The following is a 21,900-nucleotide window of genomic DNA, read 5'->3' as shown; positions in this document are numbered from 1 at the left end:
ATTATGTTTTATTTATACCCACCAATTTGCTAAGTATACTCTCATCTTTTTATAATACTAATAAAATCTGATATTAGTATAACTCATAATTTTATTCCGAAATTTAAAATCAATAAAATTAGTTTTTGAATTTGTCTGTTGTCAAACATCATAATGATAAAAATATTTTCAATTTTTGTCAAATTATTTTGGCTCGTTGTATGCTAAATAGTCTAAATAGAGAATATTTTTGTTATTTTGGTTCTTATTTAATAAATATTTTTACAGAATGATCAAAATGATTGACATAGGACAAAATTAAAACTCACTTATTTCGATTTCAAATCTAACCAAAGTGAGAAATTATGTCAATCTTAAATTGCCTAAAAACCAAAATAATTATTTGATTATTTTTATTACACATTTAACCATAACTCTACCAAATTCATTGCCTCATATCCTAACATGAATTTGTGTTTTTTTTTTAACTAGTAAAATATTGATACATGCATTGTCATATCATTTAGTAAATATGGTGAATACCTACTCTATGTAGTTAATGATTTATTTGGTTTTTTTTTTTTTTGTGTGTTTTTAAAATCACTAGAAGCAATTTTAGATAATTAAAAAAATCTCATTGTTTGGCAGAAATACTTAAAAATGATTTTAAGTCAAAAAAGTACATTCTAGGATTTTCAAAGAAAAACAAATGCAGAAAAAAGTGAAAAATAACATCAAATTTTACTTAATTGATGTCACATCCCAGTCTCAATTCTGCCGTAGCTTGATATTGTCCGTTTTGGATTTCGGCCACATCCTCACGGTTTTGTTTCTGGGAACTCAGACGAGAATTTCTCAGTGGGTCACCCATCCTGGGAATGTTCTTGTCCGAACTCGCTTAATTTCGGAGTTCCAATGGAATCCAAGGTCAGTGAGTCCCCAAAAGACCACATGCTATATGAAAGTGGGCATGTACATATAAGGCAGATCACCCATCCCCATTAGTTGATGTGGATGTTAAAATTGATCTTACATTTTAGCGCGTGTTTAGGCATGAACACGTAACAAATTAGAGATAGCATCGAAATCTTTGGTGATCGTAAAATTTCAGAAAGAGATGAACAACACTACCAACTTCAAGCATAAAGCTCGTTAGAATGAAATGGCAAATGAAGATCTATCGACAAATGCAGATCTACCAAAAACTGCAGATTACAAAAAAGTCTAACGCGACGAGCATGAAACAACACAGATTGATCCAAATCTCAAGTAAAATATTACAAAGAGCCAAAAATCAAAGATTTAAACTTCCGATGAATGTATAGTGATACAAGAAAAAGCTTTCGATAAAATCTTAGAAATCAGCTAATCGCTATTTAAATTCTTCTAATCAGAGAATGCAAGATATAAAATGTTATCTGGAGCTTTATCATTTCAAATATTTGCATATATGACCATTCAAAACGGCAAACAAAATTTTTGAGTCCGTTTTTGGAAGCTTCACCGTGCCTTATGCGAGTAAAGAACATACCTAAAAAGTTTCTTCTGCAGTTTTGTCTAAATTCTATGATCTGCTGCTATATAACGAAATACGCAGAATGTCTACCATCTGCTATATGCGAGTAAAGAACATATCATTTCAAATATTACCTTATCGATGTAACGAAATACGCAGAATGTCTACCATCTGCTGCTATATAATATGCATCTGTGTATGTATAATGTATGCACACGAAGAATAAGATCGTGCAGGATATATAAGAAGTCAGGTCGATAAAATTTCTTCCCAATTTTTCATTGAACGATAGACATTATGTGCGAAAACAGATGAAAACGTTACAGATTCGAGAAGGAAACAGTATAATAAAATTCATCTATATACCATCGTACTTATCTCAATTCAGGCAGAGAGAGTAAAGGAAGAATGTGAATGTTAAACTACAACAATGAAGAATGAACCGTCGTTGGATGAGTGATGAGTTCTACTCCTTCGCCGTCATTTTTTTCCCTCGGTCGCAACTGACTCTGGTGCAAGTACAGCAGCATTCATTTGCATTATAGCGTCAAATTTTTCAGACTTCCCCAGCACAATCTCGATCTAAAGTTGAAATGAAAATGAGAAACGATAGAAACGATATCAGAAGCTTGGTGGAAACTTCGTATAAAATGTTTAATCAACTTAAAAACGCTCGACTAAAGAAACCAAACCTTAGCCTTCTGCATGAGGCGACCCTTAATCTCGTCTTTCATTCCAACGGTAGATGTAGACACCTCTGTTCAATCCCACAAACAAAGATAACCAAATCAATCACCTCTTTAATTTTTTTTGCAAGTTTTTTATGGAATTACGAGCGCAGATTTCTTACTCTTCTCAATAGCCAATCCATTATTCTTCAAAATCTCGGCAATAGTGACAACCGTAGTGATTGCTGTAATAACAGAAGTGCAGGAAATTAGCGGGACAAAAAAAGGCAAGGAAGGACCTTCAAAGTTCATCGTAAAACAATTTTCAATCTTCGAGTAAGTGTAAGTTCTTCAATTGACAATAAGTAGGGAGTTCATCACGAAATCTCAACATGTGAAAACTTACTTTATATCGATTCAGAAATAGAATTAGAAGCAGAAAAACCATGTCGATACATTACCACAAAGTTACACACAAATTTATTTTGTAGTTGCTACCGAACCATGAAATCTTCACCCTACTTGCGTCACAGCGCCATCGCTGATTTTCGGTCATACTCATATGTATTGCAGTAAGGTTTACATAAGCATGCTGAGTTATAAAATGTGTTTTCATGCTACTACTTTCTGGGAAACTAAGCAAGAACATAGATATTTGTCCGAACAGACGAAAAAGATACTGAGAAATGATGCCTAAAAGATTTACCCATTCCCAGTGCAGAGAGCTCAACCTCATTGTGCTGCTCTATGTACCTCTGCATCAAAGAAAATACAACGTAAACACGAAATACAGATCATACCAGCATTCATCCAATCAAATAACAACTCACAGAAAAACTATATATTAAGTCAAATTTCATGTCTTCCTCCACAAGCAAAGAATACGAAGTTTTCTGGTGCGATTGCCATACATCCATGTGGTATTACTAAAACAACTCATACTATCAACGCGTGACTTACCATAACTTCGGAAAATATTCATAGAACATGAAAAGTTTTTCGGTGTAATCGTCACGCAGCCATGCAATTACCAAATCCACACACATTGTCAATGCATGACATAGCAACACCATGACCATCACACTCAAAAATTTCTCAAAACCGCAATCAATAACCGAAGCAATTAAATAGAAACTGAGAGGAAAAGATGTAAAATTTCAATAATCTCTTAGTGTTACTACAAAATTTATCATACATTCCTCACGATACTCAAATAACTAAGCTAATCAAACAAATACACCAAATTAAAACCGAAAAATCGAGAATAATTAGCCAAAAAAGGTATAAAAATGTACCTTAGCGAGATTGACGTAGAAGAAGAGCGGTTTCTTGGTGTTGGAGACCTGAATTCTGTTCTTCTTCGGCGCCTCAATCGGTTGCTGCGGTGGAGCTGCGACTCTCTGCATTTGAGCTGCCGCCATTTTGCTCTGAAATTTTCTCCAACTTTCGATATCTCGCTTTCGGTCGGAAACTGGAAGAAGAAGACTCGTGAATTTCCGAAACGTTATCGGAGAGCAGTTAGGGGTGGACGTTTATAATGGCGGGAGTATTGGTGAGGGAACCAATCGGGAGGGAACGCGTGGTGCTGTGGGATTGGGTGGCGGACGGAGTCAGCCTGTTTGGCAGTTAGGATCCCATGGAGCGGGAGGCCGTTACACTGTTCTAGCGGGCCTGGGTTTAGAACATTTTAGCCTAATGGGCTGTTGTGATATGGGCCTGCGATGGACAAGCTGAGAAAGTTTAGCCCAAAAATAAATAAAAAAAGAAAGAGAAGCTTGTTGGGAATTGTTGTTAGTACTCAAAATGGTCATCATGTACTTTTTTATTATTACGTCGGAATACATAAAATCACTATTTTTGTGTGTCATTAAATATACAAGTTGGATTTCGGATTCTGACTGATTCATATGTAGTAATTTCTAAATTTGAAGGAACAAAATTGGAATGTAACTAATACTATGTTTGGATGAAGAAATTTAAGATTACTAAGGAATTTTAAAATGACGAGATTTTATTTTATAGAATTTGTGAATTTTCTTGTTTGGTTAACCTAAAATAACAATTGAATTGAATACGAAATTTGTTATTTTTAAACTCTTATTCATATAAATTGGGAAATGACACATATTTATATGAAATTTAAACGTTGGAATTGAAGGTCCCAAATTTCAAGTTTTTTTTTTCACGCGGAAATTCTAAAACTCTATGTTTATAAATCCAAATAAGGGAATTGGTGCATGTCAATTTATAAATTCTGATTTTTGTCCAAATTTCAAGTTTATTTATCTTATCTAAACATAGTGTAAAATATTTTTAAAGTGCATAAATTTTAAAATACATTAGCTTTTCAAGCGTGAATTAACTATAATGATTGACTTCGCATTGAAAGATTTCTTTCAAAAGCGAAACTCCACTTACTCTTCCCTAACGATCGATTGTATTGCTCACAGGTTAGTACGTATAGGATAGTTTTTTTAGGGGCCGTTTGATAACCATTTCATTTTCAATTTTTTTTCTTCGCATTTTTTACAACTTTGAAAAATGAAATATTGTTTGGTAATTACTTTAATTTTCAGACTACCCCTTACCCTTTCAGTATGAGTTTTCAGTTTTGACCTTTCAAATTGTTGGCATATTCAAGGTTTTAACAATGAGTTCAAAGTTTTCCAAAATTGGAATGGATAATGATTGGCTGTTGAAAGAAGAGTAGTAAGTTCTGATGAATTAAACAAATGTTCAATTACAAATGAACACATGGTCAAACAATTAAAGAATTGAAAACTTAAACCTACATCATTCCACACAAATGGACTCGTGTATATTTTCAATCGGTTCTTCCAGCAAGACTTGTTGCTCTTCTTTCAGCAGCCAAGTATTATATGTTGAAATTCCGGGATAATTTAGAACCAATTTGGAATACAATTCTCATTCACCAAAAAAAAAAAGGATTGGAAATTGAGTCTAAACCAAATTGTCGTGGACAAACTTGATCTAATTTTATTTCCATGAATTAAAGGGAAAAATAATTTAAACTCATGAAGAAAAGTTTTCAAACCGACGGTGGAAGTGGAGTGGCCTTGGCAAAGGAATAATTGACACAACGTTGGTGGAGTGCCGTGGTCCAAATTAAAGACTCCAAACACAATCCATTTCTATGATCCAACAGAGAGAAGTTGTCCCTATTTTTGCTTCGTTTCCGTGGGACATCTTAATATTTTTATTAGGGTTACTTACACGTGCAATAATAATGAAGTTATGAAACCAAACAACAATGTGACAACGATTTCTTGTGATTGGTCAATTTCGATGTGGGTTTCGTGGAGAAGTGAATGATATCCGCTTTAGATTTATGTGTCCGAAGTCCATATATAAAATATTCAGACCATTCAAGAGAGAGAGATTCAGGCCGTTCAAGTTTTCATATTTATGTGAAGTAGGCTAGTGAGATAGACTAATTAAGATCGTAAAACTGAAATCGAGTGGTCCAAATCTCTCAGTTTACTGACTTCAAACACAGAAATCCGGAGCAAATCTCAATCCATGGAGAAGATGTAGGGTTGCCTAGGGGAGGGATACACAAAAAAATTACTTATATACTATTTTTCCAATCTTTTATCATTTCACAAAATAGTTCAAAAAAATCAACGGTTAAATTTTGTGTATAAAAATTTGATAAATCTCTATTAACGGTTGGATATTGCATAATACTCGTACTATTAAATGAAAGCAATATTGTAGCTAGACCTCTAGTTTTGATGCATGCCTAAAATTTTAAGTGGGATATATATATATGAAGCTTTCCTTGCTAGGGAAAGGGACTACAAGGAGTACGACTATGGTCCCCTATCGATGTATGAAAGATCAAAACGTCAAAACGTAAATCACATCCATGAGCAGTCTCTGTATATACAGAGATTGTCAATGACCGACAATGTTGACAAATTCTTGAGGAAGACTTGTAAGAGAGATTAATTAAACATAATTATTCCACTTATTTGGTAATTAAGACTCTAATTATAAGATAGACAAAGCCTGCTGCAGCATGGCCTCAATATTTTCGATGAATTATTTATTTTATTTATTTTTTCTGTCGAAGAGTTTTATTCAAAGATGAAACAAGATGTTCACATCATAAGTTAATATATTAAAAAGTTGAAGGATGAATCGGGCCATTGCAAGATATATGTTTGATGTTTGGTGATTAATTTTTCTTAGTTTATTCAAAGCTAATCTTTTTTGCATTTCAACTAAATAAAGTCAATTAGCACCTTAAGTAGGAAAGGCAAACTAATTATACTGCAATTAGGGACCTTTTTTAATTAGGGGTGTTAACCACACGAAATTAAGGTGTCGAAAGGATCATCAGCGGATCCTTTTTCTGGGCATCCGGGGGATCCCGTGATCGTGTCCATTCATCGTATATCATGTGGTTAGTTTTCATTAAGTACTATTTATATTTAATTTTAAATTTTAAATTTCAAATGATTTCTGACTGCATATGTATGATGAACGAACACGATCACGAGATCCTTCGGATCTCCAAGAAAAGGATCAGGCGAGGATCATTTTCCTTAAGGTGCAAGCATGCGAAATGGGAGAGACACTAGGCATTATCATACATCCACAACAAAAAAACCCATCCTTTCCAGACGAAAATAAAGTTAAATTAGCTGGTTCCAAATGAACTAAAAGGCTTCGGACTACTGTAAAAAAAGGTAAAGTGAAGACGGCAGCGAGGTTGATAGATATGGATCATAGAATAGCAGTAGATTTAAGGGTAGTAATTTCAGCCACCAAAGATTACGTTTTTTAGTAGTTTTGCTGAGAATTAAGTAGCTGTATTAAGAGTTCACCAAAAAAAAAAAAGTAGCTGTATTAAGCTGACCAAATAAAGATGTCGGTTGTTGAGATTCTGTGAATTCTCTTCGTAAATACAGATGTTAGCTATGTCCCATTCAAACCCAGTTTTTTTTTAAAGAAAAAGGAACCAGTTGGTGGCCAAATTAAGGTAGTTAATTCTTTGGGTGAACAGAAAGATTTATAGAGGTATTTCAGTTTCTTTCTGACTATCATCGTACACTAAGAATCTGTTGGAGTTTGAATGAAATTTCAACTCAAATGTGGGGTATTGTTGAAAATTTGAATAGTTTGAGTAGAAATTTCTTTGTTCCACATTGGCCATTCCTAAAAGATTTTATCACTTTATAAGGCTTTGTCCTTTATAAAAAGTGATTGGAGTAATAGGTCTGGAGAATAAAATTTGGCTCACCCTTGGGGTTGGGCTTTGGGGTGCACTAATTAATTGGTAATTAATTATCAAAAGATGGGTCTTGGGGCTCTTGGGCTAGGGCTCGGGCTCTAATGATTTAATTAATTATTTTTAATTAATTTCGAATTTAATTAATTAATTATTTTTTACCAACAGACTCATCTTTTCAGATGAAGTCTGAAGAGTTCAGAAAGAACACAGAGCAAAGCACCCCTCTGGAGAAGATGTCTCCCAACAGACACATCTCATTCTCATACATGTTGCGAACATGCATCCTTCTATTATATATACATCCATCTGCATGGCATTTAGAATACAGAAAATCAATATTCTTCTTCTACAATCTCAAACATCATTTCTGAGAGGACCACACAGAAGTTCGCCAGAAGTTAAGTTTTCCGGTGCTGGAATTCTAACTTGATCGTTTAATCCTGGTGAAGCAGACGTCCGTAAAACTACAAGCACTGAGTAGGGACGAATTTCTGTTTCAAGGACATTGCGGTACGCAAGCCTCAATCTTCAATCTTTCTGTTTTAAATTATTTCGTTGTTCATACTCTAGTCAATATTTATTCGTATTTATTATTTATTAGCATATATAAAATTATCACAGATTGTTGACATATATCCAACAGAATCGAACTCAGGATGAGTCATGTGGAATACACATTTGGAATTTGTTATATTAATTTCATATGTCCGCAAAATATAAAGCTACTAATACTACAATTTGATAGTATCATTTTTCATATAAAAGTGTGAGATATTAGGCTTCAACTCTGATGAATGACTTAATGTATAAATTGCAGAGCATGCATGACTAGCTGCTAAGAACACAAATCGTGCTCTTGTAGCTTGCTTTTTTATTATGTACATGTTCGAACTTTCAAATTTTAACCATACAAAACAAGATTTGAGCGAGTATCTCTTTTCATGTTAAAATTCTATCAATTCAAGGTGAGAATCCTAATTCATATATTAAATAGTTGTATATATATTTTTAGAAATTCTGACGTTAATTATGATTATGCTAAAGATACGGTTTTAGAAAGAAACGAACAAGATGATTTCAGTATTAGATAAATTTAGGGTTTTAATGATGTTTAGTAGGTCAAAAACTGCTTTTAATTAAAATAGAAAGCAGACAAGTTCGAATGGAATATACAAACAAATGAGCTTTTTGACTTTATCGAGCCGTTGAAAAGTGGGTAATTGAAAGGAAAGCGCAATAGTATTGTATATTTTAAATCTTGTTGCCTCCCTAAAATCTAATCAAACCGTACCGACCCAAGCTAAGAAGGTAAGTTGTTGCTGTCATACTGCAACTGTGAAGCATGCAAACAATTGCCCCTTCGGCTTTCACCCCACTGTAAGCATGCAGTGTCATATTATTTCAACTTTTATTTGAATAAATTGAAAAGGTTCCATCCCCTTAGGTTAAAAGCTGGTGGCCCTCACAAAAGAAACCCTAAATTCATCCCACATAACCTTGTGAAAATAATCATGTTTACATATAATGGCGAAAATAATCATGCAAACATTATGCATTTGACGTTATACAGCACTGGCGAAAATAATCATGTTTACATATAATGGTATGGGTGCGATTTTCACTAATTTTCCTCCCCCTTGACAACTAACTATTTAATTCACTAATGCTATCGTTTATCACAAAAATTATACATGCCTAAATAATTGGGGGTTAAAATTTGAAATTCTTGAGGTGTCATTCTGGCATGCACACTTCCACACATATAAAAACCCTAAAATTTAACTAGTAGATTCTGGTACTATAAACCCTAAATATTATGCTTCTGATTAGTGGATACAATATACATCCAAAAGCATTGAAAAGCAAAGTCGGAAAGTGTTTCGGGGAGACAATTCCATATTAATTATCCATGATCAGAAATAATGAAAATTAATAGCTGAATTATATAGGAACTGCATGCACTGTCGAATCCTAAAACCCTAATCCAAGCCACTGCTGACTCTTTGAAAAGCCTTGACCGTAAAAAACAAGAATGTGAAAAGCCTTCCAATGTGCAAGCATTTCCTGAAATTTATTATTTAACGTTTCTTCCAAGTCTTTTTAACTAAACAAGTTAATTTTATGGAATTATTTTTCAATTTTTTTCTCAAATTCTTAATTTTTTAAGACAACAATATATTAAAAACATAAGACCTCCCACGTAAAAATATAAAAAATACAATTAAACCGTAATAGTAAGTGACTACTCATATTATTATTCTTAAATCTGCAAAATCTGGTTAATTATCCAACCAGACTGTGACCTCAAAAACCCTTGGACCACCTTGACCAACAAACCTTACTTGAAATTCAAATGAAAAGGGCGGTGGAAAAACAAAGGAAAGTTGATAAATTCGTAATTCCATACAGCTCATAGTGTGGGGAAATATGAATACATGAACTTAAACATAAGCACAAAAAGCAACTCCACGTCTCTTTTCTTTTTGCTTTAAGTGGACACGATCACCCAAGGCTTCTGCTCGACGGCACCAACAAAATTACCGGTTGCTTGTTGAAACTGTAGTTCACAGCTTTTCATACAACTATTTTATACACCCATATCTGTGACCATTGAATTATCGAATATTGAACTTTTGATTGTATATTCAACGTTTCATTCATCGGTGCATGTCATATACCGAAGCAGAGTGTATTATGAAAGGGGGAAAACCGGAGAACCATAATGTCTAACAATACTAGCTAGTACATAAGCCATCAAAACAACTCCAAGATTTCAGAAAATTCATGTGAAATATATAACGCTCTCGCAATTAATATTTCACGGGGTTCCTATATTTGTATATTTATGAGCTCTTGCCAAAAAAATCATACTTTCTTGGTATGCAGTAATACCGAGTAGTTAAACCTCACTGACATTCAATTCCATGCAAAATTTTAGTGAGACCATCTAGATTTACTAGTGTACTACATATAAAAGGCTTGGTCATTGAACTACTTTTATAGTTTTACCATTCCCCACTACAACGGTTAGAAAGAATCAAAATCTTCCTATTTTATCTTTAAACTACTTAATAAAACGGATAGAATGAACTATGCTCTCTGAAACTCATCATTGATCTACCTTTTCATTTAATATCATTTGTATGAAAAAATGGAAGTATGAATTAAAATACCAATTATTATAAAATAACATAAAAAAAGGTGCTCATAAGGGCAATACATAGGGCTGGTTTGGTATTGTTGTGCTTTGAAAAAAAACTGCTGTGAGAATAAGCGACTGTGAAATAAATCAGCAAAGTGTTTGGTAAACTTTTTTGTAAAAGTGCTTTTGAAAAAAAAAAACAGTCTGATAGTGGGTTTTTTTATTATAGGAGCACTGTAGCTCTGTGTGCTTTGAAAAAAAGCCAGTTTTCCAAAGCTACAAATAGCAGCTTCAGCTTTTCCTTTGATTTCAGCTTATTCTCACAGCAGCTTCCAAAATAAGCCATTTTTTTTCAGTTTACCAAACACCTAAAACCCTCACAACTTTTTTTTCATGGGTGTTTTTTTTTTAAGCATCTCACTACCAAACCACCCCTATGACTAGTGTTTTAAAGTGCAGTCTAAGCAACTGCCTAGGAACTAAGCTACTAGTCACCGCCACGCGATTACTCCCTCTCGGTCACAAAATTGAAATGCTTATTAGACGGCCGCATAGACGGAATTAGGAAGATCTAGGCAGGTTTCGACGGGACTAAACGGGACTAGGCGCACGGGCTTACATGGAGAATTCCTCTTTTGCTGATTTTTGTTTTGTTTTAATTATCTCTTTTTTTACTGTTTTAATATCCTTATCTTTCTCTTTTAAGACTCCACAATCTCTCTCTTTCTCAATTATATCCTACAAAAAATTTCACCTAAAACTCCCAAATTATGTATAACTATTACACTATCCGTTTAAAAAACACTATCATAAGTATCATTCAGTGTTTATTTATAAATACAGTACATATAATTAATATTTAAAAAATTGCCTAAGCCCCTTGCTGCTGTCTAACCACCGCATGCGACTTATAAAACAATTACTGTGAGGTAGGAGAAATGGTTCTTTTTATGAATCTCCCGACAACTTGGCGGATGAGAAAAAGAGGATGAGGTCACGTCTGAGAGTCTTGACTCTGATTAGAGAGAAATAACACTACACAATTTAGTAAATAAAAACGAAAGGAGATTATTTTCAAATCTTTTCTTTCAAAGTTCAGAGATCAAGTGATCTAAGCTTTTAAAATTTGATTCAACGGTTAAAAATAGAGAAGTTAATAAAAGCTTTTAAAAAATTATAATAATTTTTTACCGCTGAATCAAATTTTAAAGATTTGGATAATTTGATCACTGAACTTTAGAGTAAAAAATTCGGAAATGATCTCTTTCTAATAAAAATAACTACAAAAACACAAAAAAAAAAAATTATTAAAAATAAAATAGAATTTGTTTCACTTTCAACCAAGACTCCACGTTGAACCGCATATAACGTTGAACCTTGGAACGTTCAACTTCAACGTTTGGAAAAGGAAGCTCCTTTGCCACACACATTACGGCCTCCACGTTTCTCTCCGTTGTTATTTGTGTCATATTAACTGTTAAAAATTAAGCATTGAAAATTAGTGAAGATCATTTTTTCTTACTCAATAAAATAAACTCTTTCGAGAAAAATAAATTTGTGGTTCAAGTAGCTACTTCATTCTAAACTTCGCATTCAAGTCACTTAGTACTACAGTTTAGTGATATTCTTATTCACTTGTAAGTGAGAGATGTTTTAGATTCAATTCTCGCCAAAATCGAATTTGAATCATACTACATACAACAATGAGGTGCATTTTTTTAAAGTTTATAACCAATTGAATTGTGACAGCTGATATACTGGACCGTATTCCTAGCACATTGAAAAATCTTTCTTGAAAAAAAAAAAACTAGTTAAGCTTTCGAATCGTAACTGGAGTAAATTTGCAATTTCAATTTTTTTTAGGTAAACTTTTTCTTTTTTGGACCTTATTTGGAGTAAATTGCCAATTGGACTGCATTATGAAGTAGGTAAGTTAATAAATTAATTACCAGATCTATAACCCCCATAAATTTCTGACCTTATTTGAAATTTCTTCTTTGAGCATCTTAAAGATTGGATCTTTCATTCTCAACACAAGTTAAAATAGTGATAAAAAAATGATGGATGGATTTGAAATTTAATTCCCAACAAACAGAACCAAAAATAGAACATCCCATTTAAATGTCACATTATGTTGTACATGATGCTTTATCGAGTGGCAGAACACAATTATGTTTATGTATCCTGTGCAGATTTGGTTCCCACCGACCCTCTTTCTCTTAAAAAAAATAAATAATAATAATAATAATATCACACCAAAGGGTCTCTGCTGATTTTCCAAACTCCGTCAAAATTAAAAATCCTAAAGAAATAAAAAATTTTGCATTCTCAAAACACAATCACTGTGTTATCATTCCACATGTTATCATATTAATGAACGACATATTTGATATGCTGCAATCCTAGGTTGTAGTGAAAACGAAAAAAGCATACAAAAGTTATAATTAAAAATAAAAAGACCAAAAAACCAAAGAAATTTTGGTGAGTTCTCGTAATACAGTCACGTATTGTTATCATTTTACATATTATAAATAGATGAAAGAGGATCATCTTCGAATCCATTTTGTGGGATCCCTAGAATCCCTACATTCTAACCGTTCATCGTACATCGTGCGATCAGTTTTTGTCAGATATTATTTGTGTTTAATTTTAAATAAAAAAAATCAAATAATTTCTGATCGCACGATACATAATAAATAGTTAAGACGTGGGAATTTCTAAGATCCCCACAAATTAGATCTGGATAGGATCGAATTCCGATATCGTTGATGTGTTTCTTCTAGACCTTCTTCTCACACGAACAAATTAACAAGAAATAACGGCGTTTGGAAATTTGGAAGGAAAGGAAAAGACCTGTCTATATATAGAGCCAAACAGCGCAACACAATAATAGTACGAGCAGCCTGAGAGAAAGAAAGAGAAAATCATAAGAAGGAAAGAAAGAAGAAAACATCCATTTTCTTGAGAGACAGAGAAAGAAGGGGTTCGGAGATCTTGCCAGATCGGGACCAAAAAAAAAAAAACTGTAAGAGAAATCTCTCTCTCTCAACCTTCTTTCTTTCTTGGTATTGCTTGTCTTCCCGTGTGTTTGTGTTTCATGGGATTTCTCAAATGTGTTTGTTTTGTCTTTCGATTTGTGCTTTTTTCTGCAAATTTTTGAGCTTTGAGGCTCCATCTTTCATGGGTACTTCTCTGTTTTTGCCATTGTTAGCTGAAAAACTGAATTTTTTATTTTTTATTTTTTTTGCTCAGAAATGAGTTTTTTTCGTTCTTTTTTTGGGTGATTTTAAGGTTAATTTAGCTCAGATTGCAAAAAGATGAGAACTTTCTTTGTTTTTGTCAATGGTATTGTGGTGGTTGGTTGCTAACGGAAGCCACACATAGTGGGGTTGTTGTTATGTTGTGGTTGTTGGTCATGGGGCTTGCTCAAATTTGTTTGGTCAACCAAGTTTCTAATTTCCATCTTGATTTGTTTTTTACATTAAAATTTAAGCTAACCCCTTTTACTTTAGCTTTTAAGATTCTTACTTTAATTGTTATTTGTTGGGTTCAATTCATTATTTAGATGTCTTGTCCCTTAAATTTTACACAATTTGTCTCCTATTATGTCTTTTTCAACGTGATTATAATAGTTTAAATGCTTTACATATGTGAGATTATGAAAGAAAAATGGCAAATTGAGGAGTTTCCGGTGACCGGTAAACTAATAAGGCCGTCGGAATCCTATGCAAGAGTTTCTCCTCCGGCACCGGCACCTAGGATTGGCAAAGTACAATGCTTTTTATTTTTTGTTTTTAATTTTTTAATTTTTTCGGATTAGCAAAGTACAATTCGAAGAGTGATCCACCCTGTTCGAATGGAAGATCCCAAATTTAAAGGCAAAATCTACAACGTGGATCACTCTTTTCCTAAAAAACTTTTCGAGTTGCAGGTTTGTAATTTTATGTTTTATGCAGTATGCTGAAACATGGAGTACCTGAAATGCTTTTTGTTTATACTGTTTTGTGTATGTGCCCGCGTGCGCGCTTTTGTGTATCTTTGAATTCTGTCATCGGATAACATGTGTTTGGTGTTGTAACATGGATTGGGATATCCGATATACCTCTAAATTGTTGCGGTTTAATTTGACTTGTTTATCCATATAAGTGTCATACACATTTCGGTCAATTTGAATTGTGTTTGAAGATATAATAATTTACTTGTAAACAAGTAATGCTTTGTTAGTTTGTATGTGGTAATGCAATTTTCCTAGTCTGGTGGTGCTCAGCTTGTAGCTTTCTTGTGCAGCGTCATGGGGAGGGAAGTTACTGGTATAAAGGCGGGGAACGGAGAAATGGAGAAGAAGGTGGTGGAGAAGAAGATTAACAGTGTCGTGGTGACTTCAATTGGTTTTACTCGTGGTAAGGTCCTCGTTGCTCCCAAAGTTTCAGAAGAAAGCATTGAGTCAAAGGATTCCAAGGTGAAGGACCCTGTCGGAGAAAACGAAGTAGCTGTGGAATCTGAGGAGACGCAAGATGTGCTGGCTGTTAAGAGTACAAATCCTGTTCAAAGTCCAGAGTCTCCAAATGCAGCGTCTCTGAAGAGTTCACAGGTTAAACCGTAAAAACATTATATTTTTCTTTCACAGCTCTAAAGGATTCATCCGCTGGTTCAAGTCAATTTGTTTATCATATATTGAACTTTGTTGAGGTTTTATACCATTTATGTGGCGGCTTGGTTAGGTATGGCATATGTATAAGATTTTATGCTTGTTCTAGCAAGTAAAAATATAACTCATTGGGGTTATTACCTTTTTGTTTTTTGCAATTTTGCTGCTGTGAGACATGCTCCGTAGAAGGTTTTGAATTACATGGTTATATGATCTTACGAAGAATGCCATCTCAAATATGAGTTTCAGTTAAGGAAGCTAAATTATCCTTTTATTCGGCTTGAAGTGCATCAACAAACTGAGAATAATTATGGACTTTTGCTTGTAAATGCTACTGCAGCGTTATGGTAGATGGATGGTTCTGATTTCAATTTTTTTGCCCCGTTTTCATTTCAGCCAACTTCTCAGTCGTCACAAGAGGGCGCGGAACATGATAATAAGAAGCATGCTAATGAAGAAGATAATTGGTCTATGACTTCCTCGTATCCTTGGTTGACATTTGAAATTTGAATTTATTTGTTTTACCTATATATTAGAAATTGTTCATCACATTAGCATTATCCTTAACCAAGAACAGAACTGCTGCATCAAGAACACCTAATTTCAAGGTTACGGTTGGACAAGCTCCCACGTTTAGGATCTATGAGCGTATAGAGAAAAGGAAGGAGGTACTTTTATAACAAAACAAGTGACTGTATAACTTGAGAACTACTTTTAATCTGCACAATCTAATGTGTAACTGATGCGATTCCCTTCGTCTAGTACTACTCAAAGTTAGAGGAAAAGCACCAAGCTATGGAGGCAGAGAGAAGCCAGTGGGAAGCAAGAGCCAAGGTGCGTCACTTCCCTGTAGTATCTTGTATTTTCTTGCCATTAAGCATGGGTGTCATGCGGATCTGCGTTTTCTTTTGGGTGTTTATTCCTCCGCATGTGATGGGATCTGCTTGAAAACTCATATTTTACATTTTCCTTGATTACACTTTCAGGAAGAGCAAGAAGCAGCCATCAAGGTGCTGAGGAAGAGCATGGTGGTCAAAGCAAATCCGGTACCCAGTTTCATTTACGAGCCCCCTCCTCCTAAGACCGAACGCAAGAAGGTAGTTAATTCAAGTCTTGTCAGTTGTGCTTGACTACTTTGGAGCTCTAAAACGTATTGAGATTGACCAAAAAGAGAAAAACATGTTGCACACGTCAACCGAAAATAAAATTAAGGAACCGGGACTTGGAACCTGATTAAGTGTTTGATTAAGCAATTAATCTGTATTCGAGGACTAGGATTTACCGTATCATTGGGAATAATCCTAGTCCGAATAATGTAGCGATTCCTTGTACTAGCTGCACCTTTTTGCTGTGAGATGAACTTTTTTGTGCTTGTATATGATTTCAGGCTCCACTCACTCAGCCCAAGTCACCAAAATTTAACAGTCTAAGCCGGAGGAAGAGCTATGGTGATGCAATCACCAACTCATCCGCGGAGGAAAAAAAGAAGGGCTGTTCTCGGCCACAACGTCACAGCCTTGGTACTCAGAAAGAAACTTCCCCCGCGGCTCCCAGATGTAAGGCTCAGTCTGGAAGGCGAAACAGCCTTGGCAGTTGCAAGACCAAAGACCATCCAAAACACGAAAGGGAAACAACCGAAACATCTCCAAAGACCGCGGAGCAGACATCAGAGTCGAACCACGATGGACTTGAAAGCTTCTTCTAACGCCGAGTGGAAAAACGAAGGTCTTGAATTTGGCAGGTTTACCATTTGGATGTACTGAAGAGATTAGCTTTTGTTTTACTTTCATCCACAAATGACTTGTTTACTTGGGTTTGTGTTAGTTGTGAATTGTATATGGTTTTGTAAGCTAAACCGGTAACTGGTACATATCTCGTTTGTATAAAAATGAGTTTTCGATTATGTTACGAAGCTTTGAAAAATACTCAAACTTTAGGCTAAGAGCTCCGGGGTATTTAATGGAGTTTTTAACGGAATGACCAAAATAATGCATGGTGGACAATCTCGGGGATAATTTCTATTGATTTTCAATCTCATGGACCAAAGTGATGTGTTATGCAAATCTTAGAGATTATTTTGACTTTAGCCGCTTTTATTTTTTACTTTCATCAACAAATAACTTGTTTACTTGGGTTTTTGTTAATTGTGAATTGTATATGGTTTTGTAAGTTAAACCGGTAATTGGTACATATCTCGTTATGTGTAAAAATGAGTTTTCCATTCTGTTTTATTTGAGACGACTTAACATGTTTACTTAAGAAAAATAAGTACGAGAGTAAATACACTTCCCGACTTTTTTCACGTTCACTAGTTCAAAGGGAATATAAAAATACGCGGATCTCACCTTAAATCTGCAATTTAAGACCAGTTGATCCAATTTTCATCATTTTTTTAATTATTTTGCTTCTCTCATTCTTGATATGTAAACATATTAATATGCTTGTAAAAATGAAGGAAAAAATGTCAAAACTAGTGAAAGGTGAACTTGATAACGAAAATTCCCCGTGCAAAATCATAAAACGACCAACCTTGAGAATATCTCATTTCTACTCAATATTCTTCAACTTCAATTGTATTTATTGATAAGGTCGAGTATTTAGGCTATAACTCATAGTTTAGAGCTTTAATTACCCAAAATTTTGATACTTAAAATCTAAAATCGGAACTAGTAACGAGTTCGGACTAAAATTTGAAGATTAGGGATGGTTGCCTTACCTCAATGTTCATGTTTTCCGTTATACAACATTCTGTGTTCATTTTATAACACGTATATCTGATACCGATAAATATGTATCAAATTTCAATTACCCAATTTTGTAAATGTGTGATAAACTCTAATTATCCAATTTTGTGCCTTGTAAACTCTTTTTAACATAAGGCAGATATGGATAAAACTAGTTAATCAAGATTATCCGTTCCTCGTTCCCTAGCACCCAAGCTCTATCCACAAACATAATGCTACGTAATTTAAATTTGTAAATTAAATTTACAAACTAAATGATGTGTTATTAATAAAAAATAAACACTTAAATTTATAAACTAAATAATGTATCACCAATATAAAATAGACACATTAATAAAAAAATTAACAAATTTAGTCTACCTAGCAACAAATAAAGTGTAAAATCGCTTGTGAACAAGTTCAAATTTCTGTAAATTAAGGTAGTTTATAAAACACTCATTTCACGTTGTCTTATTTGCCAAAAATTTTAAAATTAAAATTAATGAGTTTTCTTCGTGTTTAATCAAAAAAGGTATTAAAGGGAGTATTCAATTGGAAAATTGAGATATTTTAATGGATTTAAAAATCTAGATATTTATGGAATTTAACTGATTTGTAGAGATTCAATTCCTTCGAAATCTCATAAGAGATGTCGGATTTGTGAATGCTTAACATACACTACAAAATCTCTCTATTTCCTAAACTTTTCCAAATTCTTTAAATTCTAATTCTAATTGAATACACTTGAAATGTTAACAACTTCTTGACAATCCTAATTGAGTACACTCGATTTCTAAATATTTTAATAAACTATTTTAAAATTCTGATTGAATACACGTTAAATTTCTAAGAATCACTTCAAATCTTAATTGAATATTTGGATTCATTAAAAAAAATTAAAATCATTCAAAATCTTAATTGAATACATTCCCATTAATTAGTGTTGTTAAAATTAGAATATGAATATAATTATTTGATGTAAATTGCAAAGCATGTTGGTTATCAATAAGCATCTGATTCATCCTCTAAATTCTTAATACAGAAAACAGTTACCAAATAACAACCGCCACGGTTGTTGGAAATAAAAAAACAAATCAGAAAATAAAACCCTACAAATTCTGTGTCAACAAGCTGTTTCTTCATTCCCAAACTACCCTCACTGCCCACACAAATTTACACAAACTACCCCCACTCGAAAACGTAACAAACCGATTTGTTTTTTTCATTCCGAAACTCCCCTCACTCCCCGACAAATTTACACAAACTACCCCTCTCTAGAAACGTAACAGACCGGCAGTCTCTTAAAGACTCTTCACTTCTTCGCCTTCCTCGCCGGAGCCTTCCTCTTCACCGGCGACTTCACACTCTTCAGCTTCCTCACAGCCCTCGCCGGAGCCACTGGCTTCTTCGCCTTCGCCTTGGACTTCACCTCGGCCTTCTTCCCCGGCGACGTCCTTGTCGATGTTCTCGCCGCCTTGGCAGCAGGTTTGGCCAAGGCAGCAATCGCCTTCACCTTTGGCTTCGCAGCCGCCGGCTTGGGCTTAGAAGCTACCGCTTTCGCCTTTGGCTTGGCCGCGACCTTCGCCTTAGGCTTCGCAGCCGTTTTGGACTTCGGCTTAGCGACCACCGCGGCCGACTTCTTAGGCTTCGGCGCCGCGGCCACTGCCTTCTCTTTCGCCGGAGCAGCGGAGCGAACGGGAGGTAACTTGAACGAGTTCTTCACCTTGACGAGCTTTCCAGCAGCCACGAGCTTCTTCAAATGGTTGAGCAGAAGCTTCTTGAAGGTCGGCGGTAGATTCTTGTGCTTCTCCTCCACGAACTTGGTGATCGCATACTGGCTCGACCCGGTCCTCTCCTTCAACGACACAATCGCCGCCGTGATCATCTGAAAGCCACACAAAAAAACGTCGCAATTAGCCTCCGAAAACCAAAAACAACACTGGGCAAAATCGTAAATTAAACAAAAACACCGATTTTCCTATCACATACCTTGACAAACGGCGGGTGAGCGGGCGGCGATCTCGCCTTCTTGGCCTTGGCGGTGGAGACGACAGTTCCAGTCATGGTTATTGACTCGGCGGTTTGACTCAGTTAACTCGGAAGCAGAATCAGAACGTTCTTCTCAGATTTCGATAGAGAAAAATCAGAAAACGGGAATTGTGAGTTGACGGTTGGGGGAGAAGGTGGTTTATATGGGGAGGAAGTGAGGGGGAGATGCTGAGCGCTGATTGGTCGAGAGCAGTGCGATCCGGATCGAGAAATCTGTAAGTGTTTAAACGTGGGTCGTCAGATCTAGGAGTTATCTGCGGTTGGGATGAGAGTTTGGCGCGTGAGGCGGACGGGATTGACTGCTTTTGTACGGACGCGCTTTTTGTTTGGGCGGTGAATTTTTCAAAAGAGTTTTTTGGGTGTGTTTCTAAGTGGATTTGTAATGGGTGTAACTTTGGTTGTAGTTGATGGATTTTAGTGAGGTTTTGATGGGTGTTAAGGTTGGAACCTGAGCTTTCTAATGAGTTATTGTTTGTTGGATTTGGATTTGGGGATTGGGAGAAATTTGGATTTGAAGGTAGATTGGTCAGAACTAGGGTTTAATTGGAGTTTGTTTGGGTTTGATTATGTTTTGCGAGGATGTTTTGAAGGCATTTGGTATTTTTGGGTGTTGGATTGTTGTAGGCTTTCAGGGGAGTGAAATGGTTAAAGAATCGTGAAATTCTGATAATGAATGAGTTGCGAAATGTTGATTAGAAAGACGATGAAGTTGAACATATGTTTGAATAGTGTGATAGCTTGTCTTGCTTGATTTTTAGATGAACGGATGTAGTTGTATAATTTGTTATGATGATTCATCCAGCGCAATTCTATTCATGTTTATGGTTCTTCAAGTTAGTCTTAAGCTTTGTAATAATTTGATTGTTAACAATCACATCATATGGTTTAGCAAATTTGGTCTAAAAATCTGGTCTTCCTAGTATTATCTTGAAATTTATCATTCACTTTATCATATAAACCTCACAATCGGAACAATTCATTCTCTCTACCATCATTTACATAAAAATTCATTCGATTTGAAAACCGTTAATCAAACAAATTTACAGTTCATCTTGTATTTATTATAGCTGTCAATTTGTTCGACACATATAGATAACTAAACAGGCTTCAAATCGAATGAATTTTTCTTGAAATGATCCTTAGATGATGATAAAAGAATGAATGGTTATAATTCTCGTCATTGTACATTAAAATGATGTCATGTTAGTGTGATAAGGAAAGTATTGTCCATTCATGTCTCCTTTCATTAATGACAGATGACATTTTCTTCTAAAACAACTGTTCATTACATGAAAATTTTATTTATATGACAACAACCCTTGTCCAATACACACGGTTTAGTAAGGAATCTTAGTGAACATATAACCCTTGAATGATGATTGTGAAAATGAACAATTTCAATTATGACGTGTATGATAAAAATTTGATAATCACAATTACGTGCATACATATGTGCTGGTTAAAATTTGATTAGCATCTAGTTTCCAGAAAATCTAGTAACTTAGAGCTCATTTGAAAAGTGATTTTAAAATGATTCATGGAATAAACACATAACTGGTGTTTCGCCCATAAAGCACTTCAAGTGCTTTTGGAACTCAAAAACATTTTTCCCAAAAACGCTTTTAATCATTTTAAATGCACTTCCAAATGAACCCTTGTACACATTAGTCCTAAGAATCTTAGTGCACAGATAACCTTTGAATGATGATTGTGAAAATGAACAATTTCGATTATGACGTGTATGATAAAAAATTTGATAATCACAATTACATGCATACAAATTTGATAATCACAATTACGTGCATACAGATGTGCTTGTTAAAATTTGATTAGCATATAGTTTCCAGAAAATCTAGTAACTTAGAGCTCATTTGAAAAGTGATTTTAAAATGATTCATGGAATAAGCACATAACT

General features: G+C 34.6%; 3 protein-coding genes across 3 annotated transcripts; 1 reads left to right on the top strand and 2 right to left on the bottom strand.

Annotated features, from left to right (window-relative positions):
- Positions 1-1,749: 1,749 nt before the first annotated feature.
- LOC126593289 (uncharacterized protein At2g34160-like) lies at positions 1,750-3,749 on the bottom strand. Its single transcript, XM_050259320.1, has 5 exons — positions 3,459-3,749; positions 2,870-2,918; positions 2,346-2,408; positions 2,188-2,252; positions 1,750-2,077 (listed from the first exon to the last, which is right to left on the bottom strand). The coding sequence occupies exons 1-5, from the start codon at positions 3,582-3,584 to the stop codon at positions 1,976-1,978; spliced, it is 405 nt and encodes a 134-aa protein (XP_050115277.1). The 5' UTR covers positions 3,585-3,749; the 3' UTR covers positions 1,750-1,975.
- Positions 3,750-13,435: 9,686 nt separating this feature from the next.
- On the top strand, positions 13,436-17,116 carry LOC126593726 (protein WAVE-DAMPENED 2-like). Its single transcript, XM_050259838.1, has 7 exons — positions 13,436-13,590; positions 14,853-15,156; positions 15,610-15,695; positions 15,791-15,881; positions 15,976-16,047; positions 16,200-16,310; positions 16,601-17,116. Exons 2-7 carry the CDS (start codon positions 14,857-14,859, stop codon positions 16,916-16,918), a joined length of 978 nt encoding a protein of 325 aa, XP_050115795.1. The 5' UTR covers positions 13,436-13,590; positions 14,853-14,856; the 3' UTR covers positions 16,919-17,116.
- A 1,815-nt stretch (positions 17,117-18,931) lies between these two features.
- Positions 18,932-20,108, bottom strand: LOC126593865 (histone H1.2-like). The gene is made up of 2 exons (XM_050260028.1): positions 19,926-20,108; positions 18,932-19,821 (listed from the first exon to the last, which is right to left on the bottom strand). Exons 1-2 carry the CDS (start codon positions 19,998-20,000, stop codon positions 19,249-19,251), a joined length of 648 nt encoding a protein of 215 aa, XP_050115985.1. The 5' UTR covers positions 20,001-20,108; the 3' UTR covers positions 18,932-19,248.
- Between the last annotated feature and the right edge of the window lie 1,792 nt (positions 20,109-21,900).

Source organism: Malus sylvestris, chromosome 12, assembly GCF_916048215.2.
Source record: "Malus sylvestris chromosome 12, drMalSylv7.2, whole genome shotgun sequence".
NCBI classification, from domain to species: domain Eukaryota; kingdom Viridiplantae; phylum Streptophyta; class Magnoliopsida; order Rosales; family Rosaceae; genus Malus; species Malus sylvestris.
Note: the sequence above shows the minus strand (reverse complement) of the source record. Positions and strands in the feature narration are given on the sequence as shown.

Excerpts from the sequence above, each read along its gene's own strand:
- LOC126593289 (XM_050259320.1), bottom strand. The coding sequence starts at position 3,584 with ATGGCGGCAGCTCAAATGCAGAGAGTCGCAGCTCCACCGCAGCAACCG. Across the intron at positions 2,253-2,345 it reads TGGATTGGCTATTGAGAAGA|AGGTGTCTACATCTACCGTT; the intron begins GTAAGAAATCTG and ends GGGATTGAACAG. Across the intron at positions 2,078-2,187 it reads GCCTCATGCAGAAGGCTAAG|ATCGAGATTGTGCTGGGGAA; the intron begins GTTTGGTTTCTT and ends TTTCAACTTTAG.
- LOC126593726 (XM_050259838.1), top strand. The coding sequence starts at position 14,857 with ATGGGGAGGGAAGTTACTGGTATAAAGGCGGGGAACGGAGAAATGGAG. Across the intron at positions 15,696-15,790 it reads AATTGGTCTATGACTTCCTC|AACTGCTGCATCAAGAACAC; the intron begins GTATCCTTGGTT and ends AACCAAGAACAG. Across the intron at positions 16,311-16,600 it reads CTAAGACCGAACGCAAGAAG|GCTCCACTCACTCAGCCCAA; the intron begins GTAGTTAATTCA and ends ATATGATTTCAG.
- LOC126593865 (XM_050260028.1), bottom strand. The coding sequence starts at position 20,000 with ATGACTGGAACTGTCGTCTCCACCGCCAAGGCCAAGAAGGCGAGATCG. Across the intron at positions 19,822-19,925 it reads CTCACCCGCCGTTTGTCAAG|ATGATCACGGCGGCGATTGT; the intron begins GTATGTGATAGG and ends TGTGGCTTTCAG.